This window comes from Sarcophilus harrisii, chromosome 1 (assembly GCF_902635505.1).
Source record: "Sarcophilus harrisii chromosome 1, mSarHar1.11, whole genome shotgun sequence".
Taxonomy (NCBI): Eukaryota; Metazoa; Chordata; class Mammalia; order Dasyuromorphia; family Dasyuridae; genus Sarcophilus; species Sarcophilus harrisii.
Window position 1 is genome coordinate 650,956,966 of NC_045426.1, and position 13,332 is coordinate 650,970,297.

The 13,332-nt window shown below is 38.1% G+C and overlaps 1 protein-coding gene across 4 annotated transcripts in view; it reads right to left on the reverse strand.

Moving 5' to 3' along the window:
* The window catches only part of LOC105749625 (adhesion G protein-coupled receptor E1), a 76,075-nt gene that overhangs the window by 40,975 nt on the left and 21,768 nt on the right, over nucleotides 1-13,332 (reverse strand). For 2 of the 4 annotated variants that reach the window (XM_031947719.1, XM_031947718.1), the window contains exons 4-6: nucleotides 11,297-11,452; nucleotides 4,265-4,399; nucleotides 690-845 (exon numbers count right to left, since the gene is read on the reverse strand). In XM_031947719.1, the coding sequence (XP_031803579.1) occupies nucleotides 690-845; nucleotides 4,265-4,399; nucleotides 11,297-11,452 (447 nt within the window). The remainder of the gene's footprint in view (nucleotides 1-689; nucleotides 846-4,264; nucleotides 4,400-11,296; nucleotides 11,453-13,332) is intronic. The other 2 variants (XM_031947720.1, XM_031947721.1) reach the window with 2 other exon arrangements.

A 13,332-nucleotide genomic window follows, 5' to 3' on the forward strand; every position in this document is an offset into this window, starting at 1 on the left:
ATGTTATATTTTTGGCAGTCAAGCAGGATCCATGAGGGTGCCCAAAGAATTAATCTTTGCAATATTTAAGAAGTACTAAAAAAATTAATTGTTCAATCAATTAATTAATTGTTGAATCAATTTTACAACTGAAAGCAAAGAGAAAAAATATATCAAGTCTTTTCTAATCACACAAATTAGGTGTTTTAATGAAAGAAGGAAGTCATGAGAGAATCTGAACCTAAATTCTCTGATTCCAAATTGTGTTTCTTTCTATGTCACCTTCTTCCATCCACAGACCAACATAATCTTGAAGTATTTATTTTATTAATTCATGTTCTTCTAAGGAGATTGTAGAAAATATATCTTTTCTTTCCAGTTAATTTACAACCTCTCTGAAGACAAGGACCATCTCCCATATTTGTTTGTATACTTTCATGAGGCTTCTCAGAGAGGAGGCATTCAGGAGATAAAACATTATTTTAAAATGAATAAATAAATGAACCCAAGAAAGCTGCAAGATAGATCATATCTTACTGTTCTTGGGATTTTCATCTTGAGAGTTCCCAAAGGTGACGCCAAAACTGCAGGTACCGTCATAACTCCCTGGGCTGTCCCAACAGGTATAATTCTAGGGGCAGCCTGTTTCAAGGCCAGTTGAGACAATCCTCGATACCAGATGAAGTCATCAGTGGCACCATGAGTATTACCTGTACATTTCAAGGGCTTTGTCCTACCAGGCTTCCAAGAGTTTCCACTGGGAGAAGAGAATCCATACAAACACCTGCATATATAACTTCCAAAGGTGTTGGTGCATTTGGTATTGGGACCACAACGAAAGGGATTCTCAGAACATTCATCCACATCTAGGTAGAAGATGAATTTGGTCAAAAGAATTGCCCAGACCAAGGTTGCCAAAGTTATTGTTGTAAATGGGAAACAAAGCATTTTATTGTTTCGTCATTTTTGTAATATTTGATTGTTCATGATCCCATTTGGGGTTTTCTTGGCAAAGATACTAAAGTTGTTTGCCATTTCCTTCTTCAGGTGGTTTTATAGATGAGGAAACTGAGCCAAACAAGGGGAAGTGACTTGCCCAAGATCATACAGCTAATGAATGTCTGAGATCAGATTTAACCTGAGGAAGATAAGTCTTCCTGACTCTAGACTAATACTGTATTCACTGCCATCTATCAAAGCATTTGCTGAAAAGTTAGTATGGGAAACCCCAGAATAAGTCAGGATCTCTAAATTGGAAGAGACCTCAAAAGCTCCCTAATGCAATCTAGACTAAAGCAGGAATCCCTTTCATAATATTTCCAACAAGTGGTCATCCAGATACTGTTGAGAGATCTTAGGTGATGGGGAAAATCAGTGACTCCTATGCTAGCACATTCATTTCTGAAGAGCCAAATTGTAAGGAAGATATTTTTGAAGTGTGTATCCTTTAAGACTAAAGCAAATTTGCAGCCATAATGGTCATATTACAAAGAAGTAAACATATCTCCAATTCTGACTACACTTAGAATTTACTAAAGATAGAGACACTTGTGGTGTGAATGAATCTTTTCATACTGTATACAGGATGTGAAGCTTTGAGGAAATCATTTTCATCAAAAGGGAGAGAGGGAAATAAGAGAAAAAAGAGAAGAAGAGACAGAGACAGAGAATGAGAAAGAAACAGAGACAGAGAGAAAGAGAGAAGAGAGAGACTGACACACACACAGAGAGAGAGAGAGAGAGAGAGAGAGAGAGAGAGAGAGAGGAGAGAAGAGAGAGAAAGAGAGGAGAGAGAGAAAGAGAGAGAGAGAGGAGAGAGAGGTATGTGCCTAAAGAGCACAGAGCATCTCTGTATCTTTTCTGAAGTCCTTCTTGGAATCAAAGGGCAAAGTCAGTGTGAGAAATGGATGGGCATTTGTTTGGTTTCCACACTTATGAAGGTTGAATTGGATAAATGGGACTTGAATTGGAGGACTGAAACCCACAGGGACATAGAGTGTGTTCAGGGGTACAAGTTATCTACCCTAAAAGAATGTAAGAATGTAAATTCCTTAGGGTCAGGGATTGGATGTTGCAATCAGGGATAGGAGCCTGAGATTGGAAAAGAATACTTTGTTCTTTGCTCCTAGCTTTCCACTATTATCTTCCCCTCTAGAATGGAATCTCCTTGGGAGCAAGAACTGGACTGAGTGGGAAACACTGCTCTGTTAAGCGTTTGACACCTTCAGATTTTCTTGCCTTACATTTTTAGGAAGAATCCATTGGAAATCCCAACCACTGGGAAAAGGAACCAGGGGACTGGGGAGGGGAGCTTGCATTATGGCACTGCCCCTTACTTATATATGTGTGTCTCTGTCTCGAACCACGCTTTGTGTTTCAGAAACTGTGCACCTTTCTCCTGAGAAAAAAATAAACTTTTTTCTGCACTTAAACACAGACTCCTGATTGATTGTGTTAGTGGTCACTGCATCCCACACCCAGGAAGTTCATTGGAACCACCATAACATATGAAGAGATGCCCAGCTGAGAAATCCACACAGTACAGACCCCTGAAGTTATGAGTTGCCTTAGCCACATATATTGCATCAATAGGTACCTTCCCACTACTGCACTTCAAGATCATTCCCTCTATCCCCATGGACATGGCATGCATTTTTGAATGAATGCGCTCCAGATTTTTCAAGGGGGATCTGCTTTATAACAAAGACAAACCAAATGGCCTTACTAAGCCAAATCAGTCAGGTGCTTTTGTTTATTCATCTAAAAATGTCCTGGAGAAGGAAAGGGTAAATCACTCCACTATCTTTGCCAAGAAGACCCCAAATGGGGTCACACAAAATCGGACACCATTGAAATTCAATCTACTAATTGATAGTTCATTTTGATGATAGTAGAATTTTGTTCTCCAACATTAGAATTTTCTCAAGCACACCCATGATCATTCAAAAGAATTAAGCACAATCATCCACACTGGAAAAACAAAGTGAAGCAAGAATGCACATTTTACATATTAAAAAGGCAATCTGATCGTGAATAGAGGGATGACCTTGGACTTAGTCTACCACTACATTTAACTTTGAACTAGTACTGAAACTGAACAAAAGAGGAGAACCTTTGGAGAAATGGTGCAGCATTTTCAGTGATCCTAGGATCATAGTTTGAAAACTAGAAAGGACTTTGAAAGTTATTGAGTACAACCACTTCATTTTACAGTTAGAAAACTGAGGCACAATATCAGACATAAAGTGGCAGAGCAAGGATTAGAATTCAGGACAGCTGAGGGCAGTGACTCAGATTTATAATCCCACATAATCTGCCAGAGAGGTGGAAGCTAGTGGATCTCAAATTTAGGAGTTCTGAGTTGCATTAACTAAGAAGACTGAGTGTCCACACTAAGTCTAGCACCAATAAGTTGAGTCCTCAGATAGAGGGACTACCTGATTGACTAAGGAAGGACAAAGCAGATCAAATAAAAAATGAAACATCTAAAAAGGACTATTGACCCCATGAGTAGCAACTGAACTTCCAGTCTGGCTGAGATCAGAAAATCCAGTCTTTTTAAAAATTAGATTAATTTTTTAAATTTAAAAAGAAAAAGAATTAAATTCTTGTGACTTCAAATCCATCCTTCTTCCTCTTGTCTCATGCTATGTCTCAGGATTCTCACTGTCATAAAGACCCATAGTTTTATACTTATATTCTCCTCAGTGATACAATATGACTGACAATCATGAAACATCCCAGTCTTAGAGGAATTTACATTACAAGTTATCCTAAGACTAATGGAAGAATGTAGAATGTATTTTTTTAAAAAATGAATCAATCATTGCACCAGAATGAAGGATGAAGGATGTTATTATTATATTACATTATTATAAGCATTCAAATACTTTGTGAGTAGTGAAAAATAAAAGTTTTTTTAAAAAATCAATGGGGAATTCTCTAATGGACTGCATGACACCTCTGTGGAGAATTCATAGGATGCTACCAGAGTGATCTGGGATTTGAAAGTATAAAAGGAATGTGATCCATACAGCAAACTGAGAGAGAAACAGAGACTGGGAAAGAGAAACACAGACAGAGGGAGAGACAGACAGACAGAGAGAGACAAAGAGAGGCAGACAGAGACAGAGGCAGAGACAGACAGACAGACAAATGGAGAGGAGGGGAAGCTAACCAACCATCTAAATAGAGCCAGGTTCAAATTCTTGCATTTCTAGATCTTATTAACATAATATTAAAACTAGATTAACATTTTATAGGAATCCCCTCCATCCCTCCTTACCTTGACACTCCATTCTGTTATCATGACTTTTTATCATTAAAAAACCACGTTTGCAGTTACAAGTGTAGTTTCCTGGGGTGTTGATACAGATGGAGTATGATGGGCACACTGTGGAATCTGCACACTCATCCTGATCTAGAATAAAGATTATATCACAGCTGGAATATGAGTAGTATAATGAAACCCCTCATTGAGTCAATAAGTATTAATTCAATGCTTATTATGTGACAGGCACTGTACTAAACACTGGAGATAGGAGAAAAAAAACTCTTCCCTTAGGAGCTCACAGTCTAATTAGGGAGACAACATACAAAACGAATATGTACAGACCAGTTATATTCAGGATAAATAGAAGGAAGTTGTTGTAAATTAAGAGGATTGGGGAAGGTATTCAGTAGAAGATGGGATTTCATCTGGAATTTGAAGTAAGCTAGGGAAGCTAGGAGGCAAAGATGAGAAGGGAGAGTCTTCCAGGTAGGAGAATAGTCAATGAAATGCCCTGAGCCTAGAGATGGAGAGGCAGCTGATTGACACAACCTTTCTCAGCTTCAGTTTCCTCAACTGTAAATGGGGATAATAGCACCTACCTATCAGGGTAATGAGATAGTGTTTACAAGGGCTTTGCAAATCTTAAGTACTATATAAATTCTCACAATTCTCACTATGACCTGTAATTATATTGAAGTAGTACTACCATATGTCCAAGTAGACTGAAACTCCTCTCAGTAGGAAAATTATCTCTCACACTTGTCTGGATCCTCTCCCAAACACTTGCACACAACTGGTCACATAGTTGGCACTCAGGAAGGAATCATTTTGATGATAGATAATAAGAGACTTCTGGATCATATGAACAACAACATGGTGAAATATAGATAGTTTCCCCAAATCTCACAATTTCTCCAACTTACCCACAACAGAATTGATAGATAGTAATAATAATAATAATAATAGTATGCATTATAGAGCACTTTCAAGCTTGTAAAGTACATAATATGTGTTTCTTAATTTGATTTCAATACAAAGTATTATTATTTGATACATCAATTCTGTGAAATACATATTATTATTATTCCAATATATTGGAATTGAGAAGATTGAGGCTGAAAGAGATTGTTCTCATAGTCTCAAACCAAGTTAAGTATTGTAAGCAGGATTTGAATTCAGGTTTTCTTCACTTCAAGTCCAATGTTCTATCCACTATACTACCCAGCTACTGAATAAATAAATGAATCCAAGAAACTTCCAAACTAATAATGTCTGAGTTTGTCCTGTACCTTCTCCTGAGCTGGCACCACAGATAGAGTTTTACCTGCCCAGATACTGATCCACTTGGAACTGGGACTCTAAAGATGGAAACTTTGGGAAAATACAACTGCATCAACACAGAAGATAAATTTAGTCAAAATATCCACCAAGGTAGCTGGGCTGATTGTTGCATAAGGAAATCAAAGTATTCACAGAAGTTACTATCTCTCTAAGGTGCCAAGAAGGAAATCCAGAACCTGAGTCTCTGAGTTGGAAAAAACTTAGAGGTCACCTGATCTGACCTAGACCGGAGCAAGACTGCCCTCTAATAAATGGTCATCAGCATCTCCTGGAAAAGCTCAAGTATGGGAAACTCAGGACTCCTCAGGAGCTTGCTGCAATACTGGAGAGCTCCTTAGACTAAGCTGAAAATTGCCTTTCTGCACCTTCTCTGCCTGCCTCTCACCCTCTGTTTCTACTTTTTCCTTCTAGGACCAATCAGAACACTTCAAATTCTTCTTTCCCATGTGACCCTGGAAGACTTTGAAATCTCTGACCATATTTCTTTCCATCTCTTCTTAGACACTCTTCTAGAATCAGCAAATGCTACTAAACCACAGAAGCCTTTCTGCCTGAGAGTTTCTGGGCTGAGAAGATCATCTTTGTTTGACTTTTAAAGCCCTTCTCAATCCACCTGGATCCTTCCCATTTTTCCAGTTTTCCTATCCTTTTACTCTCCCTTCCATGTGCTCCAGTATCTGCTGACATTAGCTTCCTAATACAAAGCACTCACTCTCCTCATTCTCTGCCTTTTTACTGGCTGTTCTCTGTAACTAGAATGTTCTCCCTCATCTCCACCTAATGTCTACTTCCAAAACTCATCTCCTTTACAAGATTCCTGTCCCCCACTCTTCACATCCACAAGTTCCTTACCTCTGAGATACCTTCTAAATATTCTGTATGTATCTAATTATTTAGTTGTTGTCTCACCCATTACACTGTGAGCTTCTTGTGGACAAGAGACCACATTTTTGCCTTTGTTTGTATCCTTAGCATTTAGTACTGTTCCTGGCACATAGTAGTTACTTAATAAATGCCTTTTGACTTGACTTCTCCCCAGACAAGCTTGTGTCACCCACCAGGCCCTGTCTTGTCTCTCTTAGGAGCAGGTTTCTGCCTATGAAGCCTCAGGATCTCCTGGCTTGTCCACATGATAAATCTGGGTTAGGTTATCCAAGAATCTACATCCACTCCCATGTACCCCCCATTCCCAGTTCCACTATCTCTCATCTTCACATTTCTCATTTGGGTCAGTGAAGATTCGGTCTCCAAAGGCCGAATCCAGCGTTACAGGAATAGTAGTAATCCTTTCCTGTATCTGTGCACCTTGAATTATTAGGGCAGGTCATGGGGTCCAGAAAGTTGTTGGATGTTGGAAAAAGTGGAGGGCCTAGATCTAGGAAACCCATGAGACATTCAGCTGCTCATAGGTTACATGGGGCTCTCCAAACTTAAGTGTGCCAGAGAGGGGACTATGGGAACTGAATGTGGATTGCAACATAGCATTTTAACTCTGTTTATTGTTGTTTGCTTGCTTTTTGTTTTCTTTCTCATTTTTTTCTTTTTTGATCTGATTTTTCTTGGGCAGCAAAATAATTGTATAGCTATGTATACATATATTGGATTTTAATATGTTTAACATATATTGGATTACTTGCTATCTAGAGGAAGTCGTGGGGGGAAAGAGGGGAAAATTTGGAACACAAGGTTTTGCAAAGGTCAATGTTGAAAAATTATCCATGCAAATGTTTTGAGAATAAAAAGCTTTCATAAAAAAATTTGTGTGGTAATTATAATAAATCACAAGTCCCATGCCTGGAATACATCATCCTTTCCTCACCTGATTCTTAGAATACACCGATTCCTCTAAGGTTCAGCTCAGAGATCCCTTCCTCTGAGAAATCATAGCTGATCCTTGCCATTGTCAATGTCCCCTCCCTCATCAAATTCACTTTCATTGACTTCACATGAGCCCAGAATTTCAGAACCAGAAAGGTTATCAATGGACTTGTAGTCCAACCTGAAGAAGAATCCCTTCTAATCTCTATCTCGAAGAAGGTGTTTAAATTGAAGTCCTTCCTCAGGAGCTGGTCATACTTTTAGGCCTTTTCCAGTGACAAGTGTGCTTTGGCTCTGTCTTTTTCTTTTTTAATTTTAATTATTATTATAATTCCAAATTTCATTACAATTATAATTTATTGATTATAAGTCACATTCTAGAATCATTTAAAGCCTACTAAGATTTACTTTCCTCAAATTAGTGAAGTAATCATTTCATTAGAATCATGTCATCACAGTATTGGGGGAAAACTTATAGGTCATTGAGCCTAACGGGACCTGAATAGGAATCTCTTAAAACATCCCTGACAAGTGCCGGATACAGCCTTTGCTTGAGGACTTCCTGAAGGATGAAGAACTCATTACTTTATGAGGCATCCTCCAGTTTCCTCTGCTTTTTAAAAATTAATATCTTTATTATTTTTCAAAATATATGCAAAGATACTTTTTAACATTCACTCTTGTAAAACCTCAACTCCCAAATTTTTCTCCCTTCCTCTCTTCTTCCCCCCCAACTCTAGACAATAAGTAATCAATATAGATTAAACATGCAATTCTACTAAACATATTTCCATATTTATCATGATGAACAAGAAAAATCAGATCAAAAAGGGAAAAATGAGAAGAAAATAATAAGCAAGCAAACAATAACATCAATAAAGTTGAAAATCCCATATTTTGATCCACATTTAGTCCCCATAGACCTCTCTTTGGATGTGAATGGCTCTCTCCATCACTAGACCATTGAATTTCTGACCCCTTCTTAAAGATCTATCTTTGCAAGATAAATCATATCTTCTCTTCTATCGGAAGAGAAGGCTCAGGTTGGTTCCTTATTATCCCCACTCCAGGAGCTCTTTTGCAGATGACTAGCTACTAGACCAAAAGAATGTCCACTTAGTGAGCTTTTAAAGAAGAAACTAGGTCTACTCTCACTGTCTTCTCCCCTTCTCAGTGTGTGGATTGGCAATACATTTGACTCTATTCCCTCATCCTTCCCAAGAGAAGTTAAGGTAGCTACATGCTTGGGGCAGTAGATCTGAGACTATTATTTTAACTGCCATTTCTACTCTGTATTTCTTTCTTTGTGCTGAGAGAGCTGTTTCTGGTATTATTTAAATCATGAGCTCAAGAGATACAGAGCTAATTGACTACTTGACTGTAAGTTGCCTGGCAGGAAATATTCCCTGCAACTAAACCCTTCTGAGAAGAAAAGATGATCTCTGCCAAAGGGGTGAGTCATGCATGTCTGGCTGACAAGGAAATATAGACCTTGACTTGTTGTTCAAAAACTTCAGATCCGTGGTGAATGTGAAACACCTATTAAATCCTAAAGGTCTCCTGAAAGACTCCTTTCTGCCTTCTTGTAGAGGATAATGGAAATTACAATTTCATATTTTATATGTTTGTGAGTGTGTGCTTATGAGGATTTTGTATTTTAATCATCTTTTTTGTGATGGAAGAAATAAATAACTCTTCTATATGGGTTGTCTACTTTCTGCTCTTTGAGGAATTTTCCTAGAAGGATCTCAGTTACAATCCTTTTAGGAAATCCCTTTGGGAAAATCCCTAGACGTGAATCATACCCTAGCTTTGTACAGAGATTTTTTTTCTAAAGTTGTATTCTGAGTGGGGGTGGAACAAGTCAAATAGTGTGCTAAAAGGCTCTCATACATGGTCATGGGAATGCATGCTCTTCCTTTCCTAAAGTCCTTCTCTGATGACTTACCAAGACATAGAGGTCACTCGTAGCTTTGCAAAGGCTATACCAAGAATTCACAAGTTTTGGCAGATCCTGCCAACTATGGAAGATGTTCAGTTTAGTAAGTTGCTGGAGATTAATCTAGCTAAGGGCAGAGAACATTATCATCAGGTAATTGACTACCAAGTGATAGATTGGGGATGGAAGAGAGGGAAGAGGTCTACAACAATTTAGGAAGCTATCTATGACGTCAGTAATATGAAGCTCAGATAAAAATAGGGATCAATAAGTATCCCTATTCTCCATATATTGACTTAGTTTGTAAATGTAATGTTTTCTGTTTATTTTATTGAATATTTCCCAGCTATATTTTAGTCTGCTTCTGGCTACTCTCAGGCATGTTCTGCCACAAGCAGCCCAAATGTACCATGATTAATACATCTATATCATGGCATCTGCATTGGTAGTATCATCCAAGCATCATGGATCTCCACCAGGTAAACACTAGAGAAATCACCTACCACAGCTCCTTCATTTTATAGCAGAGATATTCTGGAGGTAGAGTAGCTACCCACAGCTAATTGTTCAAATTTCAGTACAAATGCTACAAATCAGGACTTGACTAATTATTTTGTTGGTAGTCTACACTTAAGAAAATGATGGCAAAAGTGTTAATTGTACAGTTTAAAGTTAAAGTGTGCCATCCCTACAATCTTTTTATGGAAAGCTGATTGCTTTTTCCTTTTTTTGTTTCATTCTAAACTAATTAATTTATTTTTAATATACATTGATTTATGAATTGTGTTGGGAGAGAAAAATCAGAACAAAAGGGAAAAATCATGGGAGAGAAAAAAAAAACAGAAAAAAGAAGTGAATATAGCTTGTGTTGATTTACATTTACTCTCCATAGTTCTTTTTCTGGATGCAGATGGCATTTTCTGTCCAAAATCTATTGAGATTACATTGGACAGAGAGCTGATTGTTAAATATTTACAAGTATGCCTTTTAATATGGAATATATGGAATATTTTTTATGGAATAAATCTTTTTTATATGGAATCATCTATTAGAATATAATCCTAGAATTTAGGGGGATAGTGTTTCCTCTAATGTTACTTCCTTCAGTCCATTTTGATGCTGGATTATCTGGATTCGTTGGATTTGTGAGCATGAAGAAACAAGAACATCACCAGGAAACTGCAGTAAATGGAGGAAAAAGAAATAGCAGCTAGGCAACAGCACGGGCAGGAATATGCCCTGCTGGCAACTATGTTATATTTTTGGCAGTCAAGCATGATCCATGAGGATGCTCAAAGAATTAACCTTTGCAATATTTAAGAAGTGCTAAAAAGATTAATTGTTCAATCAATTAATTAATTGTTGAAACAATTTTACACCTGAAAGCAAAGAGAAAAAATATATCAAGACTTTTCTAATCACACAAATTAGGTATTTTAGTGAAAGAAGGAAGTCATGAGAGAATCTGAACCTAAATTCTCTGATTCCAAATTGTGTTTCTTTCTGTGTCACCTTCTTCCATCCACAGGCCAACATAATCCCAGAATCTTGAAGTATTTATTTTATTAATTCATGTTCTTCCAAGGAGATTGTAGAAAATATATCTTTTTCTTTCTGGTTAATTTACAACCTCTCTGAAAACAAGGACCATCTCCCACATTTGTTTCTATACATGAGGCTTCTCAGAGAGAAGGCACTCCAGAGATAAAACATTATTTTTAAAGTGAATAAATAAATGAACCCAAGAAAGCTGCAAGATAGATCATATCTTACTGTTCTTGGGATTTTCATCTTGAGAGTTTCCAAAGATGATGCCAACCCTGCAGGTAGTGTCATAACTCCCTGGGCTGTCCCAACAGATATAATTCTAGGGTCAGGCTGTTTCAAGGCCAGTTGAGACAATCCTAGACACCAGATCAAGTCATCAGTGGCACCATGAATATTACCTGTACATTGGAAAGGCCGTGTCTTTCCAGGCTTCCAAGAGTTTCCACTGGGAGAAGAGAATCCAGACAAACAGCTACATATATAACTTCCAAAGGTGTTGGTGCATTGGGTATTGGGACCACAACGATGGGGATTCTCAGAACATTCATCCACATCTAGGCAGAAGTAAATTTGGTCAAAAGAGTTCCCCACATTAAATCTGCCAAGGTTAATTATTATTGTGAATGGGAATTAAAACAATTTTCTGTTTAATTATTTCAGTCATATCTGATTGTTCACGATCCCATTTGGGATTTTCTTGAGAAAGATACTCGAGTGGTTGGCCATTTCCTTCCCCAGGTCATTTTACAGATGCAGAAACTGAGGCAAACAGGGTGAAGTGACTTGCCCAGCTAGTGAGTATCTGAGGTCAGATTTAAACTCAAGAAAATGAGTCTTCTTGCTTCCATCCTAGTACTTTATCCAGTGCCCGCTATCCAGTGCATAGCTATCCAATGTGCTATGGAAGCATTTACAGAAAAGTTAGTATTGGTAATTCTCCTTTATAGAGCTAAGAAAGAAACTCATAAAATGTCAAGATCTCTAAGTTGGAAGAGACCTCAAAGACTCCCTAATGGAACCCAAACCAAAGCAAGAATCCCTTTCATAATATTTCCAACAAGTGGTCATCCAGATGCTATTGAGAGATCTTGGGTGATTGGGAAAATCAGTGACTCCTATGCTAGCACATTCATTTCTGGAGAGCTCAAGTTGTAAGGAAGTTTTTTTTCTTAAGTAAATCTGTGCCCTTTAAGACTTCAGCAAATTAACAGGTCATAAAGGCAAATTACAAAGAAGTAAAACTGCCTCCTTACTTATACTATATTTAGAATTGACTAAAGAGTTAGGCTCTTTGTGGTATAAATCATTTCCATACATTTTACAGGATGTGAGGTTTTGAGGAACTTTTTTTTTTTTTGAGGGAGTGGGGGAAGAAAGAGAGAGAGAGAGAGACAGAGAGACAGAGACAGAGACAGAGACAGAGACATAGAGAGAGAGACACAGAGAGAGACAGAGACACAAAGAAAATCTCAGACAGACAGAGATAGAGAGAGAAAGAGACAGAGAAAGATTTGCCTCAAGGACATAGATCATCTTTGTACCTTTTCTGAAATCCTTCTTTTGCATTCACTAATAGGAAAACCTTGGAGTTGTTAATTGCTTGTTTTGTTTTGTTTTGTTTTGTGTTTTAGTGGGAACATTGAATCTTAGAGAAATTAGTGATTATCAGACAAATGGTCATTGCCTGGTTATGGTCTAGCCTGCAGAGATGAAGACAGGGGAAAGGTTCTGGGTGACTCCCCCAAGTTAGGGGGAGCTCTGTCACTAAGCCCTAAAGCAGGAGGAGTTGTCAAGTGAAAAGACTAAACTTTAATTCTCCCATGTCCAACCTAGTAAGTGGTAGTTGATTGGTCACTGTCCTTTATCTTAAAAGGACCCAAATAACCTCACTAGAGTGGAGTCCAAGTACAACGTGTCCAATTGTGACTGCTCAGACAAATAGGAGCTTGGAAGGCTCTACCACACATTGAGCACAGATAGTGCACAGGAACATTTGGAGTGGAGATGTCTCTAAATCTGCATTTCTCATTTTCCTTTCAAGCTACTGCAAATCTCTTTTGCCCACAGAGTAGGTGGCCAGTCCATCAGGATTGAGATCTCTGCTGTAGTGGTTGAACACTTGGCAATTTAATTGAAAAAAAAAAAACCATAATATCTGGCACCTTAACTACCAAGTGATCTTCAGATAATTGATAACCCTCAGAATCTAGGCCTTAAACAGACCTGAGCCAAAGATCTTTCTAGAAGAACACAGCAGAGCCTCAGTCAAAGATTCAAGCTGGGCTGGGCTCATCAAGGGGCAAGCCCAGAGAGTCCATTGAAGATGAAGACAAGGCCAGCTGAGGTACCCATACAGTATGAATGTAGAGGCCCCTGACTTGTGAATTGCCCATGGCAGTTTTATTACAAAAACATATACCTTCTAGCCACTGCA